The sequence below is a fragment of the Rhinolophus ferrumequinum genome, chromosome 7 (assembly GCF_004115265.2).
Source record: "Rhinolophus ferrumequinum isolate MPI-CBG mRhiFer1 chromosome 7, mRhiFer1_v1.p, whole genome shotgun sequence".
Taxonomy (NCBI): domain Eukaryota; kingdom Metazoa; phylum Chordata; class Mammalia; order Chiroptera; family Rhinolophidae; genus Rhinolophus; species Rhinolophus ferrumequinum.
In genome coordinates, this window is record NC_046290.1 from 22,750,992 (window position 1) to 22,774,148 (window position 23,157).

Sequence of the window (23,157 nt, forward strand, 5' to 3'; positions counted from 1 at the left end):
CTCTCTGAGCTTCGGCGTCTTCATCCATGAAATGAGGATATTATACTAGTTTATCCTCCTGGAACCTTCTATTACTCTGGGAATCTGGACATGGCTAGTCCTGGCAGTTTGGTATATGGTTATTTCGTGGCGTGGGTGTGGTGGTTTGCTTGATTTGGGGAGTGATAATTGCTTGCAGAGGCAATGGAAGGAACTGGAAGTGCAATTGTGGTAGCCAGCCTGTTGCATTCTTGACTTAACTCGGCCAGCTCTTGTGGTGTCAGGAACTGGCTAGTAATGAAGGGGACAAGAAAGAGTTTGGCTTGAGGGACATTTTCTGTGAATGAATATGCCTTAAAAATCAAAGTCTTCTAAAAGTAGCCTTGTGAGTTTGTATTTCCTCCCACTATATGTTTCAGCTGGCAATCAGACACAAGAATTGTTTGTTATTACTCTGAAAGATAGAAGGAACTTTCCAGGCTGTCACGCATGGGCTTTTGAATAGTAACAGTTCAAGTCCCCTTCGGGTGAAGAGCCTTAAGAAATATCCCAGCCTTGTCCTGAAATATTTATTTCGGGAAGGTTTGCACAATTTGCCGAGTGGTTTTGTAGGAAATGAAAGCTCTGTTGCAGGCCCTGTTTGCTTCAGCACTTGGATTACATTCCTCTCCATTTGAAAGCACGGGCAACCCTCATCTGCCCCAGTGAGAAGCCAGTATTTGCTTTCTGGCCAAGTACTTTCATTTTTTTTTTCAGTTTAAACTTTGTTTTTTAAAGAGCAACACAGCCAGTAAGTGATATAGCGTTTCACAGTTCACAAAGTAATTTAACAAGCAGTGCAATTTCTCAGCACGGTGGTGAAGGGCCCACTCTGCAGGCAGAATGCCTAGGGTAGCGTCCAGGCTCCACTACTTGTTAGTTCTGGGACTTTGGACAAGTTTTCAAACTTCTCTGTGCCTCAGTTTCTTCCTCTGTAAAATGGGAATGATAACTGTTACCCCTCTCGTAGGTTTGTTGCGGTTATAATGAGTTAAATCATAACTACCATGTTTCCCCCAAAATAAGACCTAGCTGGACAATCAGCTCTAACGCGACTTTTGGAGCAAAAATTTATATAAGACCTGGTATTATATTATGTTATATTATATTATATTATATAAGACCCAGTCTTATATTACAGTAAAATAAGACTGGGTCTTTTATTAATTTTTGCTCCAAAAGATGCATTAGAGCTGACTGTCCAGCTAGATCTTATTTTCAGGGAAACACGGTAGTACATAGTGTTCAATAGATAAACTGCTATTATTATTGATGATGATAGTGTTATTTAATTGTCTGAAACATGGTTTAGAAGTGAGGGAACTGAAGTGAAGTACGTCAGCCACGTTGACAGAGCAACAAGGCAGCAAACCCAGCCATGGTACCCTGGCCTCCTAGGCCGCTCGTTCTCCATCCGCTGGTTCTTCCACTGCCCTTCAGACTGCCACCCAGCTGCTATTTCAGACTCCTGGACATTAGTAGTTGACTATTGGTGTGAGAGGGAGTGAGGGAGAGGGAGAGGGTTGAGGCATGGGGACATTGGGAGGCACGACACTCTCAAGCATAGAAACCTTGGGAAGTTTCCAAGTGACGAGAGCAGAGAAATTCCAAATGTCAATAAGCAGCAAAGGGATCAAAGTAGTATTATATATATCTTCAGGCTGCTCTATTTGTGCCTTTTAGTTACACCTCTGTTGAAGGGCCTAGCTGAGCGTCATAAGCAAAGCGTAATAAAACTCCAAACAGCATAGATTCCTTTTTTTGTGGAATACATCCATGAGATTGTTTTTTAAAGCTAAGGGGATCATGTTTGCAAAAGAAATTTTTTTTTTTTTTTTTTTTTTTTTTTGGTGCACCATTCCTGGAAGTACTGCAATACCAGGTCGATGCGTGGAGTGGACGGAGCCGGCTCCTATTCCATCTCCGAATTCCAAAAATCCATTTAATATATTGTCCTCGGATAGAGGACGTATCAGATATTAAACTGATAAGAACAGATACTACACTTGATCTTAGCCAAAAGGCCGAGAAGCGAAGCGACGCAAAAGAACTTTGAAACAATGGGTGCCTTGGTAAGAATGATGGTGTGAGGTTTTTAACCTGTGCTCCACTTCAACTAGAGCTGTGCTTCTCAAACTTTCGTGTCCATGTGAATCAGCTGGGAAACTTGTAAAATGCACCTTTTGATTCAGTAAATGTGGGGTAAGGACTGAGAGCCTGCATTTCTAACAAGTTCCTGGGCCAAGGACCACTCTGAATAGGCAAGACTTAGGCTATTGGACTGCTGTCAGTTCAACTACTCTAGAATCTGGAAAGCCATCCCGGGCAGTGACAAGTGTCTCTGTTTCTGGGCCTCGGGTTAGAGGAGTAGACAAAAGGTTTTTATACCCCTCCCTCTTTCACTGAATTCTTGACCTGTGTAAATGTAGAGATCAACAAGTCAACAAAATCTTTCGTAAGATATGTTGCTATATAGACTCAAGAATGACATTTCCTGTGTTTCAAAGGAACTGCCACACTTTTAAATTAGGAGTAAAAGCCCACATAGAGACAGAGATGTTCCAAATTGGTTTTGCATTCACTCCTTTATGTTTTTCTAGGGGGAAATTTTAACTTAGAATTAACTGAAATAACCTCATTAAGAAAGACTTAAACATTTCTTTTCTGGAAAATTTAGGTTGTAATGAAAATTCTCATCTCTTACATTAAAATTTGCCAGACAATCACAAGTCTTGGCTAGGATATGGAGAAATTGGAGCCCTTCTACATTTTTGCGGGAGGTATAAAATGGTGCAGCAGATTTAGAAAACAGTTTAGCAGTTTCTCAAAGAGTTAAAGATGGTTACTATATGAGTATAACTCAGCAATTTCTCTCCTAGGTATATACCCAGTAGAATTGAAAACACACAAATACTTGTACACGAATGTTTTAGCAGCATTATTCATAATAACCAAATGTCCATAACTAATGAATGGGTAAACGAAATGTGGTATATTCATTCAATGGAATATTTTTAAGGAAAGAATGAAGTACTGCTACACTCTATAACATGGACGAACCTTGAAAACATGCCAAGTGGAAGATGCTACGTACAAATGACCACATGATGCCATCTCTATGAAATGTCCAGAATAAGCAAATACATAGAGACAGAGCATAGATTAGTGGTTGTCATGGGCAGAGTGATATGGAAATAGAAAGTGACTGCTAATGGGTACTTTTTTTTTTTAATGGTGAGGAAAATGTTCTGGAACTGGATAGTGATGTTGGTTGCACAACTTTGTAAATATACTAAAAATAACTAAATTGTACATGTTAAAATGGTGAATTTTATGGTCTGTGAATTATATCAATAAAAAGATTAAAATGTGCTCATGTTATTTTTTCAGTCTTTGTTTAATTTGTTTTAATAATGAATTCTATCTCAAAATTATACATTTGTTTTTATTGGCTAATCAGACTGTCTTTACCTGGGCCCTATTGACATTTTGGACTAGATAGATAATTTTTTGTTGTGTGTGACTGTCTTGTGCATTACAGGATATTTGGCAGCATTTCTTGCCTCTACACGTTAGATGTCTGTAGAATCCCCTTACCCTGCCCCTTGAATAATAAAAAAATATCTCCAGACATTGCCAGTATCTGGGGGGTGGACAGCAAAATCACCCCAGTTGAGAACCACTGTTGTATCTCTAGTCTTCCTACTAAAAGCTGAGATCCAGGAGGGCAGGGACTTCGTTGTATTCGTCACAGGTTTCTCAGTGCTTAGAACAGTGTCTGACACATAAATGCTCCAGGATCCCAGTAAATCTATGAGTGAATGATATTTAGCTATAGCAATCCTTATAAAACTGTGCAACTGTAGAAATATCAAAACTATCCCATGCTTGGGTTAGTTCCAATTCTCTAGAATTAACATCGTCAAGAATACGCTTTTTGTTTTAGAGTTGGCGTGGGGGGGATGTTCATCAACCTACTGCTTTGTCTCCCCCCATCTCACCTCTGTCTGCAAACTCTATTTATATAAGGTGTGTTCTTTCACCACTTTATCCAGGACACAGGGCATTAGAGGACACCAGCCATGCTCTTCATTAGTTGTGTGCTGACCTGGGGCACCACCTGCCCCCTAAGCCTGAGGTAACCCCATAGATGTCCATCTGCCATCCAGACACAAGGTGGCCCCCAGCCCATCGGTCACTTGGACTGCCACCACTGAGGATGGCTACGTTTATCTGTCACTGCATAAGAAAGGAAACCTACTCATGGTCATTTGCAAATCCAGGTTCTGTCACTGACTAATCATGTTTTTCCGCCCAGCAAAACCCAACTTTCTACTTGAGTATCTTATTAAAAGTTGGCTCTGCTTGTTCACCTTCAGAAGCTAAATGCTAATGACTTGCCACTGCCAAACCCTGCTCTGAGATTATCACTTCTGAGAAAGGTGCCAGAATGTTAGCAGCTCAAATGTGAACTTTAGACAAGTCTTGGATGGTTTTTTTGTCTTCTGCTACTGTCTACCACTTTGTTCCTAAGTTTCCAGTTAGTGGAAATGCACATAGGTCTTATCCTCTCTCTTTCTCATTCCCCTTCCTTTCCCTCCTCCTCCCTCCCTCCTTCCCTCCCTCCCTCCGGCCCTTCCTTCCTTCCTTCCTTCCCCGTCCCTTTCTCCTTCCCTCCTTCCTTCCTCCCTCCCTGCTTCTTCCTTCCTTTCTTCCTTCCTCCTTCGCTCCCTCCCTCTTTCTTTCATTCCTTCTTTCTTCCTTTCTTAAGCAGTGGTAGTTCTGATTCAACCTCTGCTAGCCTGTGTTCTGATCATTGAGACAAGTCCATCATGTCCCAGCCTCCGTGCCTTGCCTTGTGTTGGTGAGGCTACAATTGGTGGCATTTTGGGAGTTTACTACATGCTTGACATTTTGCTTAGAGCTTTGACATATAACTCCTCTATTCCTCACAGCCCGTTTTACAGATGTGGAAACTGAGATACAAAGAGCTCTTGCCCAACATCGCACATAATAAAGCGTGAATTGCAGATTCAAACCCAGTTAGTCTGAGCCCTTAAAGTTTACATGTAGTCCCTCCCTGACATCAACTTCTTGTTATATTTTCTCATCTGACAACATGTGTTGTCTGTCCCTCCTCTTAGCTTTAATAAAGCTATAATGTTGGTAGTTCCGTTTAAGTTTTCAAAATCTGGGGTATTAGCAATAAAGATGAGATTTTCTGCATATATTGAAGTATAGTAGAATGATTTAAGTTAAAACCTTAAAATGAGTGGATATCCAAATTTAATATGGACAAAAAAAAACAAGACTATAATTTTCCCACCTTGCCCTTTTGTCCAATGGCATTGACTTCATTCCTGATTAAGAGCTTCTTCTGGGCTCTTGGAGGGAGGACAGTCTACGAGAAAAGACAGGGCTGTGTCTTGTAGCACCTTTCTTTCTGAAGAGGGTTAACAAACGGCCACAGCTCTTTATGTTGGCAGTCGGTGGCTCTTCAAGTGGGAGCTGGATTGAACATGTTAGGACTACCGCAAGATAAAGGCTATGGGAGGTTAGGAAGTCGCTGACAGTCATTTGATTGTCTGATTTGTGCCTTATTCTCCATTTGTACGTCTTTCATGAAAACAACACAAAGCTAAATCAGGACACTGACCATTTTGGTTTTCTTTTATGTGGCAATTTATTTAGCAAAGTCTTTCAGGTTATAGACACTATGTTCCAAGTTAGGTAGTAAAATGATTTTCTGATTAAAATTCAATGATAATGATATAGTATTAGATAAAAGATAGGATATTTTAAGGAGTTAGAGTGATCAGCAAATACCAAATAACTATTCTTTTGATGGTGGTTTTATATTTTCTCTTTCTGAACCTAGGCTTCAGATTTTTGTATAGAATATAGTAAAGAGTAGAATCGGTAGTCTATATGGTATAGGATAGTATATAGTATATACAATAGTATGTAACACACACACACACACACACACACACAGAGTATACAATATATTATATGATATGGAAGATTTTACTAAACTTTCTAATTCATCACTGAAGAACACTTGTTATTCCATGAAATATGCCCATAGAAGTAGAACTTAAAGACTTTCCCAATTTTAGAACACAGTTGTAACATATACAACTGTGTGTGTGCATGTGTTGTGGATGGGATGTTGGTTATTCTTTCAAGACCAAATCCACATTTTAAAATCTGAATATTAGTATTGCACAGTGGAACATTCTAGACTGAGTGCTGGATCTCATTTAAGTCAGTTGCTTTTCTTATCCTTGGGAAGGTATATTCTTGAACCTTTTAAACTAGTTCCTACTTTGGCCTGAGACTTTATCAGAAAACTTTTTGAAGTCACTTATCGTATTCCATATAAAGTGATAATGGCACATTCTTCCATAAAAACATTTTAGCCAAAATGCCCAACTATCTTAAATAATCAACTTGATTATATGTGGAATTGAGACATTTTTTAAAGCCTCAATTTCCTTGTGTGTATTTAATCAAATGATAGCCACAGGAACCTAGTGGTTTATCCTGTAGATGGTCACACACAAAATACCCAACACTGGTGTTATTCAAGATCCCAGCAGGAAATAGGTAGCACCCTGAAATAGGATAATCGGTGAGCATTTAAGAAAGGAACTATTTACAAACTTGTGGTTGGATTAAACCCGCAAGGTTGGGAAAGCAGCCCTGGGTTAGTAATAGTGAGAATCTGTTCCCACCTGAAGGTGCTAAGAGAGAGCAGTTACCAAAACCCAGAGAGCTCTGGGAGAGCTGGCTCACAGAGCATGTGGGCTTCATAGAGGAGGGTAGCCACTGCCAGCATGTGGCCTGGCAGGGAGGGAGTGGAGGGGATAATGGCCTGAACCGTTTTATCTTCCTGTCTCTTCCAAGTGTTTCCCATTGGTTGAACCCAACCAGAGGTCAAAAGACAAGCCTGCCCATTGGGTGCAGTCCAGTAGAGTTGTCTCCTGGGCCACAGACCCAGGGGCTAAAGACGGAGGGCAGATCTGGCAGTGCAAACAGAGAATGGCCAGCTTTGGTGACCATTCTCCAAGAACAAACTTAAATATCTTATTTCTTGGCTTTGTTCCCATTTCCCAGAACTGTATACTCTGGGAAAAGGAATAATGCTACATAATGGAGTTCCTTGTCTACCCGGAAAAATGAATCAGCAACTTCTGGCTAAAATAACTAACTCTTCCCTTTCCTGCTTATCCCCATGCTTTGTGTGTTTTAGAAAATAGAGCAGCAGCTTTTATGTGACATAAGAGCACAACGAACTTCTGGAAATTAGCATTGTCTTTGAGAAACACCTTGAAATGATGATATATTTAATTGAACCACATCAACTAAGAATGATTTTACTAGCTAAAAGTATATTAGAGAAAGCAGTGTAAAATTGCAAGCGCAATTGTCCTTATATGAATCAGTGTTTCTCATTATTTCTGTTGGTTCTTTGTTCATTTTATCTATGAACAGTGACTGGGAGCAGTGACTCTTGAAGTTTTAGGTAGAATATATGAGGAGAAAATTATGAATTTGGAAAATTCTGTTTTTTCCAGCAGGATACAAGATTCTTCAGAAGAATAGTTGGAGAGCTCCCAGAATAAAGGAAAAAGTCACTTCCTGATCTAAATTCTAAGGAGAGAGGCAAAACAAAAATCTCTCTTTCAGACACATACACAATTTATTAAAGCAATGAAATCTTAAGTAATTTGGCTCAAAATATGTTACAGCCATCAAAGACAGGTTGATGACAGGAATTTCATTTTAAAAATCAATGCCTAGAAAAGTTTCTATCGTAGGACTGGATATTGATTCCAACTTCCTAACAATTCACTTCTCCGGCCTTGTAACCATCATTGACCTTCCAAATAACGATCCTAAAATTCTGCAGTTCCCAAATCACATATAGAATACCACGTTGCATTCATCAGACTACATTTATCAACATACAGAAATGGCATCCAATAATGCTTCATTGTCATATGTGTCTGCAGTTTCAACCTCCTGTAAATATAATGTACAGTCCAGAGGTAACCTGAGACGTCTCAGCGTAGGAAAAATATAAATATTACATGGGAAAAGGGGTTAGTAACTAGAAGGGGCACATGGAGAGGTCCTGGGTGCTCACTGGAGATAACGAGGAGGGCATTTAGGTCTCTGTCCGCATTCTGTATCTTCTATATTAGTATGATGGGAATACCAGCAGGTTCCATTTGTGAAAATTTAGCAGGCTATTCAATTATGATATGTGCAGTTTTCTTTGCATATGTTATACTTTAATCAGAAGTGTATAGCTACACATATGTTTGTGTGTGTGTGTGTGTGTGTGTGTGTGCACATGCTAATCACTAATCCTGGTACTCTTACTTATAGCACAGGATGTGGCTGCCCTTGTGTTGAGATAATTTTGGTTTCTCCCCTGGTCTTAGGAGATAGCAGAGTGAACAGCTTGGAAGTAAACACCTAGACATTAAGAAAAGACGATAAATATTAAGATTGAATAATCTGGGGCATTTAGATTAATAGCCTTGAGCGCAGAGTTCAGTAATTGAGTCTTCTAGTGGTGACTTATGTCCTCCAAAGCAATTAAATTATGTAACATATACTGTGACTAAGACTGGGAAAATTTTAGAAAACTTCCACCAAGATGGGTTAAACAATTTGCTGCTTAAAGGTGAACTTCACTTATTGTAAAATTGCATTACCCCAACAATGATGAAAAACAGGTATAATTGTACTGCTCTTTAATAAGTTCTTTTGGTTAAGCTGTATTTAATCAGGAATTCCATTGAAACAAGTCATCATATTCCCAAGTCATTCCATATGATCAAAGTTTCACCGTAATGTGAAATCATCTACAAAGTAGATTTTAACTGTAAAGAAACATTCCACATAAATGGCTGCACAAAGGCAGAAATAGTTGGTTTGATCCAAGCCACGGAGGCTTAAATAATAGACTGTTAGAGCTGCAGGAAGCATCAGATATCATCTGATTCAATCCCAATACTTTACAATGCAGGAAATTTAGACTCAGGTTAAACTGACTTCCCAAAGGTATATACCCGGTTTCCCCGAAAATAAGACCTAGCCGGACAATCAGCTCTAATGTGTCTTTTGGAGCAAAAATTAATATAAGACCCAATCTTATTTTGCTATAATATAAGACCGGGTCTTTAATATCAATGTAATATAATATAATGTACTTTAATAAATGTAATATATATAATACCGGGTCTTATATTAATTTTTGCTCCAAAAGACGCATTAGAGCTGGCTAGGTCTTATTTTGGGGAAACACAGTATCTAACTTCGGGTTGAGTTGCAACCAGAACTGAAGTATCTCCATATGCTGATCTGTCCACCTTCATTCAGCCTGGTTCTCCAGAGCAGAGGTTTGGGATCAAGCTGACTTGGGTTTGAATTGGTTTACCTGTTGGATTTGCCAGTTGGGTGTGACCCTTGGCCCCAGTGACAGTTCTATCCTGTGAAAAAATATTGCCTGTGCCTTAATTCAGAGGTACAGACACTAAAGTGCTGGATGGCAAGTGTCCTGAGAAGGCAAGTCCATAAAACTGAACTAAGGCAGGAAGAGAACTGGAAGGTTCGTTGACCTTTCTCTGTTGGAAGGAGACCAAGAAGAGGGAAGGCCCCCATGGTGGAGACCTTCCCAAGGGTTTTGACCTTCTCAGCCTCTGGGCTGGAATGTGCAGTGGAATTGTGCTTCCTTCTGCTTCCAGGAGTGTCCTTCACTTTGGGGACATGCAGGGATGCTTGGGATGGCATTTGGACATTATCCCTTCTATTAATATAATGGCAAGTCTAAACATACTGAACATCGTTCATACTCCCAAGTGGCATTGAGTTCTGTCACAACTAAGCCTAATTGTGGGCTTTCTTGAATGCTGTCCATGCCGGCGGCGTGTAGATACCTGCCATCCATGGAGGCAGTAATAGGACTCGCTTCAAAAGACTGTTATGTGAATGAAAAGAGATAATGTATAATAGTGGGAAGTAAGAGGTTTGGTACACATTACAAAACTTGTGTGCAATGATTGTTATTTAGTTACAAAACAATAATGGATTTGACATTGATGTTGTCCAGGAAGCTTGACCATTATTTGACGTAGACAAATTTCTCTTTATAGAGTGTATTACTTGAAAATAATGGTTTTAGTGAAAGCACTAGGCAACAGAAAAATGTTGATAAAGTACTTATTGTTTAGGAATTGAATCTAGTCCATAGTCTGATTATTGTGTTTGTGAAGAGACAAACATGTAGTTGAATCTTACTTTTTTCCAAGCCTGGTCTTTGAGTTGGAAGACCTAAGACCTAGCCCTGCTCCATTACTTAATAAAAAGTGTCAATGAGCAAATTGTCAGACCACTTTCAGCCTCAGTTTCATCATCGTTATAACGAGGTTGATAATCATACCTACACATTGGGTACTTATGGAGCTCAAGAGGGAGGAGGTAAATGTACCTGAACAGGCAAAAAAACATCGGAGATGAACTTTAAAGAGTGAAAATCTTAAGGAAATTGTGTTTACCTCTTTTCTAGTTTTCATCTTGCTGCTACAAAAGGACACGTGGAATGCCTCAGGGTGATGGTGACACATGGCGTGGATGTGACAGCCCAAGATACTGCCGGTATGTGGTCTTTCTCTCTTAAGTCAACAGACCAGCATAAGAGTAGGTATCACAGAGGTGATCATTCTGGAAAAGAAGCACATAGAATCACCTCCAAAGAGTAGGCTGTGACATGGTTTCATCATTTCTGCCTTTACAAGTGTTTTCATTTTATATGTGTTTAGTCAACTAGAGACTGTATGTTTCTTATCCTCCATTTAAAAAAAAATATATTATTTTCGAAGATTGTATGTGTGGATCAAACAGTATTCCCTACCTTTTGTTTTTATGAATCGTGGTATGAGGTGATCAATGGAGTGAGTTGTTTAGGAGCTCATTTTGTCAGCTAGCTGAGATAAGCCCCATGGACAGAAGCCGTGGTCCTCGTCTGGGCCAGCTGCCTGTGGTTCTCACCCATACTGTGTTTCACGGCATCCGAATTATCTGGGAACTTGGAAGGAAGGAAGGGAGAAGGACAGGAGGGAAAAGCAGGAATAAACAGTACACACACACCCCATATATACTCAGAGTCTACCCTCTGAGATGCAGATTCCATTGTATTATTTTTAAACCTCCCTAAGTTATTCTAATGTGAAATTAATGTTGACAAACAGTGAACAAAGCAAGTGGAGAGAAAAGGTAGCAGAGCCTTATGTTTTATGAACATTGTTCTACTGGAAAGAGCCCCTCGGGGGTCCAGCCTGGAATTCTGCCCCTGCTGGCCACCAGAGGATCAAAGCAGCTACAGATAGCTTCCCATTTCTCTCTTGTTCTTGGAAATCTTTGCCTTCTAGTGGGCTTTTGTTAGTTTTTACTAGAATATGAAATCAGACCAATTCTATAGTCTTTATCTAGGCTTTTCATTAATCCATAATGGATCCCCTTCCTCTTTCCCCAAAACATTGACCCCCCTCAGAATAGTTATCTGGTGGGGAAGGAGCGCACAGGTCAGTCAGATATTGTGAGAATTATTACACAAAATATGGTTAGAAAACTTGTGTTTCAGAATTGTTTTCAAAAAGTCTGTGGCACTTTTTTTTTTTTTTAATTTAGATATTTTCAGTGGTTGGAAATCTTGATTCTTTTTGAATAAATTTGTTTTTTTTAGGACAGGCCAAGAGCCCCTTGAAGTCAAGTCAGGTAAATGAGGTTTCACTGGTAAAACCATTTTTGGTCAAAAAATAGGCAGTGATTGAAGTAACAGATGATTTTTCTGAGCAGTGCCACGAAGAGCTCCAAAAATATTTCGAGAATTGGCAATATCAGCAGGCGAATGAATGGCTTCTTTGACTACCTTGATGGAAATACTAATTGTGTTGTACTAATTAAAGTCATCTTTCATCTCAAGCCCAGTTATTTTGTTTTTAAAGTTCATTGTTACCACTTTTAAAGTCCTCATAGAGCAGTGTGTTTGGCTAAAGGACCCTTGATAGGATGTATGTCCTCTAAGTAAACAGGGTTCCCACTAAGAAAATCATAATCTAAAAGAATTAGCTTAAAGTGAATAAATTGGAGCTGTAATACAGTTTTGTTTCATGGCGTCTGATGTTAAGAAATAGATTTTAGACAGGAGTAGAGTGGTTTCCATCATAACCAAGCATCTCCTCTTCTCTATCTTTTTATTATAAGGAAAATATGTTTCTCTAATATGGACTCATTTGGGGAATACAGAAAACTCTAAAGAAGATAACCAGTGCTTGTACTCTTACCAAGAAGAAACAAATTTTACTACTTTGTTGTATTTCCTTCCAGATTTTTCCTGGCACATTTTTACATAGCTGAAATCACATTATATAATAAACTCTGCACCCTGCCCTTTTAAAAAAAATATTTCATTTCACCAGCATTATTTCCTGCACTAGCAGCTCTTAAGAAGCATAGTTTTTTTGTGGCCACAGCACACCATGTAGGTAGGTATTTACCACCCGAGTCCTAACTCAGTTTTTAAGAGCCTGGTGAAGTGTTGGGCAGTGAGACACCCCAGTGCAGTGCACATTTCCTGCCAACTGAGGTGACGTTGCCCTCCAAGAAGCAACGCTGGAGGGGACATTGCAGACCCGTCCTGGCTGCTTCTCTGGGCTGGTCAGCGTATGCTGCCAGAGTCCATTTTTTTCAACTCTGATTGTAATTGGTGGAATCCACAGCACTTTGTGGCCCCAGGACATTGTCCAGACATTCCATGAATAGGAAATGTCTCAGAGTTACCAGTCACTTCCTCCTCGCCTAGCAGTGAGGTCAGTACTTGGTCCTGGGCTTATTGTTTTACTTTGGTCTGAATGAGGCACTACCTTCTCATGATTTCTTGAAAGCATGCAAAGAGAACACAGGAACGAAAGAAGGAAAAAGCTGTGTGCAAAAAATGCCGATGGAAATGTCTGTTGTGTTATCTAGAACAACACATCTCAAACTTTTTTCTGTCACAACAAACAAGATAAATGTGATGCCCATGTCCTTCCTATCGGCTAATCACTACCTCCATCTCTCTCAGTCAAGAAAGCACATCCGAGTTCAAGGGAAGGACAGGGACATTAGTCACTGTGCCTCAGTGGTCATCATTAGTCCAAAACATTTTTTATGGTGGTGAAAGAATGGATTAAATGGCTCGCCTCTTACAGGATTTATCTTTTCGGTAAAGCTCCTTTAAGTATTGCCACATTATTACTGAGATACAGTCATCTTCAATCCCAGCACCCACTGAGAACCAGTACAAAAATGTTACCATAAACCATGCTTCCCTGTAGAGTTGCTGAAAAAGCCCACTTTCAAAATAGATTACACTGACCCTTTTTATTCTTTTTGTGAACAAGTCTACAGGATGGTCAAATTGGTACGTTCCCCTCCTTTCTAACCTGGTGACTGGATTTAAGCTGGAGAAACAAGGTCCTTGGCATCTGTTTTTTAACAACTACCCCTTCCACATGAAATGCTTGGCAGTCTGACCAGAGAACTTTTATGGATGCTTTACAAACAATCTTAAGAGCAAAGCACCGTCAGAAAATAGTTACAACACAGTACCAACAGTCACATCCTTTTAGATGGCCCATGGCGGCTTCGGTGAGATGGCCCGTGTGGGCGTCTCAGCAGTGTCCAGCTCAGTGAGAACTCACTGTATTCAGCTCCTATATCATTACAGTTATTACTGCTTCCCCCAGGTCACCTTTATTCTCTTTTACACATGAGGCTTTTGAAAAGATTTCACATCTTTATCAAGAAAAAGTATTGGATAACCACCAAGCTAACTGCTCTCATTGTACAAATCAGAAAAGAAAGCCCAAATACTTGCAGAAGTTCATGACTTATGTTTTTGGTTTGGGGGGGTTTCCCCCATTCCTTAATTGCCTGTTTGCCCAAACAGCATCAGAGGCATATATAGTGTCAGCTGGGAAAGTCGGTTCCTGAGCTCACTGCGCCATCTCTGAACTGGACCTCTGTTATTTGTCCAGCACCTTTCATTCCTTTCTTGGCTCCTGTTCTTCACTGATGTAAGAATTGGCGGTTCTGTCTGTTTCTTTAGAAAACACTACTGCCAGACAAATAGTAAAATTGACTCCTGGTTTTTTTTTTTCTGGAAGGGAGGTGGGAAATGCCTGCATTTAGCACCCTGAAGTGTGAGATAGGATTAAACAGAAGCATTAACAGAAGATTAAAGTAGACCAAAGCATCTTCTATTTGTTATCAGTGCTTCTCAGAAGCATTAGCTTTCAGACTCCCTTTATTAGTGAGCCATATGCATTTAACACAATGTGATAAGGTGGTGTAACAAGTTAGAATTTTCTCTCTCTTGGTATGGCAGCTCTGCTCCACCCTCACTGCCCCCGCACCACCTACTCCCCACCCCCGTTACTCCACCATCCAGGATGTTACTGTGGTCATGATGGCCCAGGATGGCTCCCCAGGAGTCTGAAGCACAGTAGCAGTAAGGGGATGGGCAAAACAGCCCCCAAGTACCTGCACTCAGGTCTCATCTGGCAGAAGCTCGTTCTGTGGGCACAGCCGGCTTTATGGGAAGCTGAGAAATTCTGGGCAGCAATTTGTCCAGTTAAACTATAGAAGGTGGTAGAAACAGATTGAAGGATGATATGCAATTTCTGTCACATTCCTATATCTTAAATTTCTCCGATCCCTTTGCATGCTTGTCTTTCATAATAAAATGCTTTTTTAATTTTTTTTTTAAACTTTTATTTTGAAAGAATTTCAGACTTACAAAAAGTTACAAAGGAAATACAAAGAATTAATTTCCATACATCCTTTACCCAGGTTCCCTAAATGTTAACATCACCACATTTGCTTTATCAAACAAATGTGTATGTATGTATATGTATTTCTTTTCTCAAAGAAGAAGAGAGGCTTAGGAGAGTGAGAGGTGAGGTATGGAAATATATTGCAGAGAGTCCTTAGAAGGGGGAAAACTTGAGAACCCTTACTCTTCCTTAATGTCTCTAGGGCTGGTTTAGCTTTTGTTTTGATTTCTGGGTGGCCCTCCATTCCATTGTGGCTCTAATCCCTCTCAAATTGGATAACATGTAAAGATACGAAAGGTAATATTCATCTTGAAACTCAGGCACCTTGGAGGATGGGTCATTTAAAATGTAACTGCAAATTATAGCCAAAGTGTATTTCCTGTTTTAATTTGGAATAAAGAAAAACCAAAAATGATTGCAGATTTACAGTGCTTTACTTGCTGTTAACTCATGTATGGGAGGTCAGAAGGGGCAACCGTATGCAATGATTAGCATAACCTGGTCATGAAAATAATTCAGATGATACACACACAGGCAAAAAAAAAATAAATCTTTTGATTCTATATAAAACACTATGCAAATGTCTACTGGGGATAATTTCATAACTATTTAATAGTGAGAATGGTTATTATAAATCAATCTTTTATACTCAGATCTTATCTCTCGGGAATGTAACAAGAGAGATAAGATATGTGGTTCAGTAATAAAAATTTGATGTAAAAATGAGGATTTCTAGAAATAACGTTTTAAATGTTTTAAAATTGTAAATAAGAACCAAATAAATGTACACTCTTATTGTTTAAATATATTAAGCATTCTGAAATTCCTATTGTTAAAAAATACTTTATACCTCATCTAGTTGAGTATCATTTAATTCTTTTTATTTTTCTAAATGTTTCTGTATTATGATTTGAAATGATCATTTCTCAAACTTTGGCTATTTGGTATGTGTTAGCCATATCTTTGTATCCTGTGATTTTATTGGTTTTAAAATTTTTCACAGGCACTATGAACAGTATGTTCTCAGTCCCATCAATAATTCCTCTATTGTATTAGTTAATTCTTCTCTGTTTTCTCCTGTGATCTTAAAGAATTGAATAAATGGATATTGTCTGAGGTTGTTTGGGGGAAGGTGTTTCATGGCTAGAATGGCTGAGCCATTCTCAGACTGTCCTTCAATCATAAGATTCTTTTTTTTTTAACCTTGATTTTTTTTTTTTTTTTATTGGGGAAGGGAAACAGGACTTTATTGGGGAACAGTGTGTACTTCCAGGCCTTTTTTTTTTTTTTCTCCAAGTCAAGTGTTGTCCTTTCAATCTTAGCTGTGGAGGGCACAGCTCAGCTCCAGGTCTAGCTGCCGTTTTCTAGTTGTAGGGGCACAGCCCACCATCCTTTGAGGGAGTCGAACCGGCAACCTTGTGGTTGAGAGGACGCACTCCAACCAACTGAGCCATCCAGGAGCTCAGCGGCAGCTCAGCTCAAGGTGCCGTGTTCAATTTTAGTTGCAGGGGGCGGAGCCCACCATCCCTTGTGGGAGTCGAGGAATCGAACTGGCAACCTTGTGGTTGAGAGCCCACTGGCCCATGTGGGAATCGAACCAGCAGCCTTCGGAGTTAGGAGCATGGAGCAATAACCGCCTGAGCCACCGGGCCAGCCCAATCATAAGATTCTTAAACCACTTGTAATAACCCACAACTCTTGCCTTTTATAAATAACATTGGTCTTTTTACTTGCAGGTCAAGTTCGGCTTTAATGCACTTGAATTAGGATTGCCCTGTTATTTGCCTGTGGGGAAATTGCTTCCTGAAATTCCAGACAGATCCACAGCTGAATGGGGCCCCCGACATATGCACTGTCTCGTTACAGTGAGATTCTGTCACTAATATAATATATTCTCTCCAGAAAATTTTGCATTAGAAAGAGAATTTTGTTTTAATGTTAGCAGTGAGAGGCATCTCACTTTGGTGTAATGTGTCCAGGGAATTTTGGGACTACTTAAGTGAAAAATACTTTAGTGCTCCTGTTTAGAAAAACATATCGCAAGGCCAAGGAATAGAAGAATTTTGTTTTCTCTAGAAACATCACACTTACTTCCAGGTGTGACTAGAACACTGGGAGTGAAATAGAAGCCTGTTGTTTATTTTACGATGAATTGTTTAAATCTCCCTACCATCCTGTCTTTGGGGAGCCATGCGTTTTTACAACGGGTAATGTTTATGTAGACAAGCTTTTGTCCACCGCATAGAGAAAGTTAATGCATGCATACATGACATAAACAGTCTTCTGCTTACAATCAGGATGGTTCCAGAAGTTCATCTGTAAAGCATTTGTTTAAAGCCCAGAATGTGCTTGTCCTTAGAGACATTGGTACAAATGATGGTTGGGAGCCCTGCTTGCCCACCAAAGCCTATTTACTACATAATGCACTGAACACACACCGTCATTCATTATACATCTTGGAAGGAGGAGGGCTCGTGCAGTGAAAGGAGGAAGGGGGAAGGGGTAGGGAAGATGGTTGCCTTCCTGCTTCCAAGGGTCTCATTTCCTTCGTTTCCTAATCTTTCTTATCCTCATCTGTTTGGGAGGGGATGGAGGGATCCCTGCCTCTCAGTGCCCCACCGCACATACACCCCCTCGGCATACCCTGAAAAGCTCTCAGTACAGCTGATCTCAGAAAAGAAGGATCTGGTCTATTGACCACATGCTTTTGTTCAGCTCTCTGCGGTCCTAAACGTTCTAATTTTTAAGTATGGTACTTCCTAGACATAGCAATTCTCTAATGATTAGTGGATTTCCAATCAGTGTTACAGAGTAAAGACTAATTCAGCAAGGAGAAATGGTATTTGGTGACTGGACCACCATATAAAAGAAATTGTTCCTCTAAGTCAGTGGTTCTGGACTGGGGGTGATTCTGCCGCCTACTCCCAGGGGATACTTGGCAGTATTTGTGATTGTCCCAACTGGTAGAGGCAGAGATGTTGCTTAACATCCTACAGTGCACAGGACAACCCCCTCCAGCTTAAAATGTCAGTAGCTTTGAGGTGAGAAACCTTGCATTGAACATGTTCCAAAGCATGGATTGTTTACAGCTGTTAACACTGAGGGTATCTTAGTCGAATATGAGTTTGGAAAATGTAGGATTTAAGAGTTTACTCGATGTATTGGGTTGGCTGGCGGTGGTACCTTTTGATTTCCTCTCCCCAGATATTTGTAATGAACATACCCTCTCATTTAAGTAACAAGTATGTATTGAGAGCCTACTGTGTGCCAGCATTATCACAGGCACTGGGCATATAGCAGGGAATTAGACACAAAAACTCCTGTCCTCACTGAGCTTACATTCAAGTAGAGAAAGGACAATTAACGACATAAATATGTACATCTATGGAACGAGAACTAGGGGGCAGGTGGGAAGGAAGTGTTTGAAAGCATTCGGTACTGTGAAGCACAGAGAAACGAGGAGGGAATAGGGATAAAAAGGGCGGGGGAGAAATTGGAATCTTCAATGGGGAGCTCAGGAAAGGCCTTGTTCAGAAGGCAGGGGTCCAGTGGCATAGGAGAGAGGTGAGAGAGTAAGCTGGGTTGTCCTAGAGGAAGAGAATCCAGGGTAAGCAGAGAACAATTTGTCAAGGCCCTAGGCTTGGGAGCCTGCTGTTCTGGTAGCCCCAGGGCCCCTCAGCCCCTCTTCCGTAGACATCCCATAAGTGGGAGCAGTGGGGGTCCTTGGATATAGAATTAGGATTCCTAAAGTTATCTGTCCAGAGAAACATCAGACAGCACATGTTGGGGTCGTGTTCTATGAAGAGAATGTAAAGAAACGCTACTTGAACAGGTGTGGTTATTTTTTTTTTTATCACTCTTTCCCTTCTTTTACATAAGAACTTTGAATATTGAGAACTCAGGTAATTTCCATTCAGGGACTAGAGTACATTTGGAGGAGAGAGAAATGAGAGGTCAAAGGTAGGGCCGGAAGTATGTGGGTGTTTGGTATGTTCTCTGCGGGCTCGCAGGCTGCCTGTGTTGGGTCCCTAGGCCTGTGGTAGTCCCAGCCTGGTGTGACTGTGGATGTAGGACATTTGGTGTATAGACTGACAGCTGAAAGCAGAACTTGCACGCTGCATATTATAAGTCCACCACAAGCTTCTAGCCCAAGCTTAATTGCACCCGAAAAGAATGGCATTTGGAGCGGACCCTGAATATTATCCAGTGGGCAGGATGCTCTGTGCTCCCCCACTTTTGTCACACTTACCTTTAAAGATAAGAAACTGAGGCCTTCCTCTCAAGAATAACAATCCCATCTTTGTTGGAGAACAATTCATTTCCTCATAGTTGTCTTCATTACAAAGATAAGAAAGAGATTTAAAACGTGTGGCTTTTGTTTCCCTTTTCTTTTTAAATCCATCAGGACACAGTGCTCTGCACCTCGCAGCCAAGAACAACCACCACGAATGCGTCAGGAAACTCCTCCAGGTAAAAGAGGCCAACAGCTTCATGTTAGAAGCATACGAGTACTGTTTTTAAAATTGAAAGTAACCTTACCTGTGAAAGAACAAATATTCTCTCTCTCTTTCTCTCTCTCTCTCTCTTTCTCTCTCTCTCTCTCTCTCTCTCTCTCTCTCTCTCTCTCTCTCTCTCTCTCTCTCACTCTCTTGCTCTCCTTTAAACACTGACCCACTTAGGGTTTCCTAAGAAGCTTCCTTTTTGAAATGACAGCCAAGGAGATGATTTCCGTAGCAATTGCACTGCTAGGGAAGAGGGTCCTAATCACCATTGGAGTGTCTTCCTGCAATCCAGTCCTTTTCTCCCCTTTGTACAACTCCTCTCTTTTCTTTTCTGAAGGACTTGTTCCCATTATTAGTTAAAAAAAATTTTTTTCCGTGCTGTTGGAGATCCTTACAATATACATAGGATATCCACTATCCTAGTATTATCTCTTCCAATCATTAGTAGAATAAAGACAGCTCTTCCTGCCAAGCAAAGTTGCAACCATTGTTTCCTTGTATGTAACTCGATGAGTTTTTAGGTCTCAGTTTTTAGGTTCTTGGTTTTATTCTTCACTATAATTTTAAGCGAACTCCCTGGTTTGATAACCTTGCCAGGAAGTTTATAATGATCGCTTGGGGTGATGATGTCCGTAAATCTTTAAAGATGAATATTTAATGAAATCCCAATACCAGTCCTTACTTAAACAGCCAGCTGTTGCCAGTCCAAATGCAGGCTGGCTGTTTTCAGGCACAGCAATAAATCTGTGTTTGGAGTACTGTCTGTTCTGTGGAGCTGTTGTCTCAGCCGTCAGAGCACTGTTCGGGACCCTGCATCTTGCTTTAATTTGGCTTTGCAATTCTAATGCAGAAATGTGGTCACATTCTTTAGCTTGTCCTGCTCTGTTGATCACACAGCTTCTTGTCTTGCATTACACGATGCAAGCTACCGCCAGTGCCAGGAATGCTTAACTTTAACAGGTCTTTGAAGCGAAATTCAAGAAAAATAGATCAACATCTGTGATTATTATTATTTTTCATTATGAGGCTTCTCCCTGGAAACAATTAAAATAGAACTTTTCTTATCTGCCTTCCTGGGACTGGACAGTCTGGATAAATGAAAATCATTGATTGCCCAACTAGGTGCCCTGCCTCCACGCCGTTGGTCTTACTTCAATTTCTTAAACTTCTAAGTGATTTAAATCTCCATTCTCAGCCTGGCTTGGCTATCGAGACTTTGCATCTGGCTCTGATTTTAAGGAAGAATGAACTTGACAAGCTGGAAATCCTCATGAGCAAGGACGAGATATTCTAGCCTCTAATGTAATTTTATATCTGGTTATGCAAATGGTTTGGTTTTTCTCTGGAATCTTTGAAGTCTTTAAACAGTTCCTTGTGCTGTTCTAAAATTAGGCCAAAGCATGGTAAGTTGTAACTTGAGCTCCATTTTCTCACCACTGAAGGGCAGACAGACATTTCGCTTTAACATTGCCTGTTCTTGCCTCCCTGAACTGACAAATTATCTGAATGCTGTTCTCTCCAGGTAGGTGTGAAAACCTGAGGATTTGCTATCCTCCCAATAGGTTGCTTTCCTTGGGTGCTGTGCCTGTCTCGTCAGTTCTTTACCTCTCCTCTGGCAATCCAAGCCCTTTGTGATGTGTCCCCTGCTATCTCCTGCTACCCCTCACCCCTGCGCCCTCTATATTTACTTCTTTTTCTGGGCTCTCTAGACCTTTGCTCTTACTGTCTGTCTGCTGGAGATACTCGCCCTCTCCAGTGGCTGCTCGTTTTGAAGTCCTACCTACTAAAGTCAAGAAACACAAATAGAGGCTTGTGAAATCCTTCAAATTCAGATGAACTCTCTCCCTCCTGGGATAGCCCGCTATTTCCCCCACTCTTCTAGCAAGTGTTCCCTGGGCCACCATGCACTGTTTCAGGCATCGAGTATATACTCATGAGCAGAGCAGCCCCTATCTTGGTGGAGCTTGCAGTCTGGTAAGCAGTACACAAATACACGTTACAAATTGCACAACATTAAGAGGAAACTATCAGGGGTACTGTGAGAGAGGAGTGAGGGGTGGTGTTCAGGAAGGCCTCGTGGAGGAGGTGATATTGAAAACTGAGAATCTCAACAGTGGCAAAGAGCCAAGAGAAAGCATTCCAAGCAGACACAACCGCAAGTACGAAGGCTCTAAGTCAGGAAAGGCACGAGTCAGAGAGAAAAGAAAGCCAGTGAGCGGGCCTGGAGCAAAGCCGGTGAGGAGAAAGGTATATGATGCACACTTATATGTCATGATGACCAGCGTGGGACTGTGAAGAGCTTTTTAAGCAAAGAGTGACATTTCACAGTTTTTAAAAGATCACCCTAGTTGTATACAGAATTGATTAAAGGCGGGGAAAGCTGGACTGTTGAGATCTACCAAGAGGCTGTCCAGGTGAGAAGGTGCCGGCTTCGACTAGCTCGTGATGGAGAGAAACAGAAAACAGTCGACCCAGGGTATGTTTTGGAGACAGACTTGACAGAACGTACTGGAAAATTAGATGTGGAAGGAGGAGAAGAAATCAGAGGTGACTCGGTAGTTTCTGGCTCATTAACTGGATTGACGTGGCACTGTTAATGGAGAAGAGGAAGTGTTCTGGGGGGTCAGGCTGCGGGAGGCGGAGGGGACCAGGAGATTTCTTGAGGCGCTTGTGAGACAGCAGAACGGAATAGGAAGTGGGTTATCAGCCTGGTGCTTAGCAATGACCTCTGTTGTGTACAGACAAGAACACAGGCTCCCGCTCAGCCACTCTGGGTTCAAATCTTGGCTCTGCCGCTTACTGTGACCTGAGCAGATTATTAACATCTTTGTACCTCAGTTTCCTCATCTGAAAATGGGACCTTAATGATAGTATCTAACCAGGGTTGTTAGAAGCCTTTAAAACAACTCTTTGAACAGTGCCTGGCCGTGATAGCTAATATACAATATTGTTGTTATTACTAGATATACGTTTGGGAGTCATTAGCTTCTAGATGGTATTTTAAGCTATGGATGTGATGAGAATAGCAAGGAAGAGAGCTTAGAGAGAGGGCACTGAGGAACCCCACCGTTTAAGGTTCTATGTTTGGCAAAAGGAGGAGAAGTGACCAGAGCAGAGGGAGGAGGACAAGGACAGATGGGCCAGGCAGGGCCCGAGGAGCTAAGAGGATGGCATGGCAACAGGGTGGACAGTTTGCCTGTGTCGTGATTACTTGGAGATGAGTTCTCCCTCCTCGTAAGAAACGACAGGACCCTGGAGCATGGCATTGGGACTTCATTCATGTTTATACTTTTCCTCCTAAGTACCATCATACTGTACAGGAAAAAGAGGAACTGAATCGAATGGAACTTTATCATATGGATGTGTTTATTTTTGTCTTACAGTCTAAATGCCCAGCCGAAAGTATTGATAGCTCTGGGAAAACAGCTTTACATATGCAGGTAACTGTCATTCTTTTATTTGTCTTCTTCTGCCATAAGATTACACCAACTTCTCATGTTCTTGACTCAAACCACTCAACTTACCATATTTTTCCTAGTGCTGTTTTCTGTCATCATTTCCTAGACATTTCCATTTTTTCATTTTGCAAATACCAAGGAAGGAACCTAGAATTCATCAATTGCCCAACAAACAACCAGTAAAAATCGTCATGGTTATTATGTTTTCATCAACGTAACATTCTTGTTTAATCTAAGCTATTCATAAGCATTTGTGGATGTCAGGTAATGTGTGATACAGCTTTTTCT

The 23,157-nt window shown here is 40.8% G+C and overlaps 1 protein-coding gene and 1 non-coding gene across 2 annotated transcripts in view; one reads left to right on the top strand and one right to left on the bottom strand.

Moving 5' to 3' along the window:
* The window catches only part of RAI14 (retinoic acid induced 14), a 52,339-nt gene that overhangs the window by 10,533 nt on the left and 18,649 nt on the right, over positions 1-23,157 (top strand). Inside the window, 3 exon segments of the mRNA XM_033110008.1 lie at positions 10,601-10,689; positions 19,315-19,379; positions 22,795-22,844. Coding sequence (XP_032965899.1) covers positions 10,601-10,689; positions 19,315-19,379; positions 22,795-22,844 — 204 coding nt within the window.
* LOC117025387 (U2 spliceosomal RNA) lies at positions 1,864-2,054 on the bottom strand. The gene has a single exon (XR_004423599.1). It is a non-coding gene; the product is annotated as a U2 spliceosomal RNA (small nuclear RNA).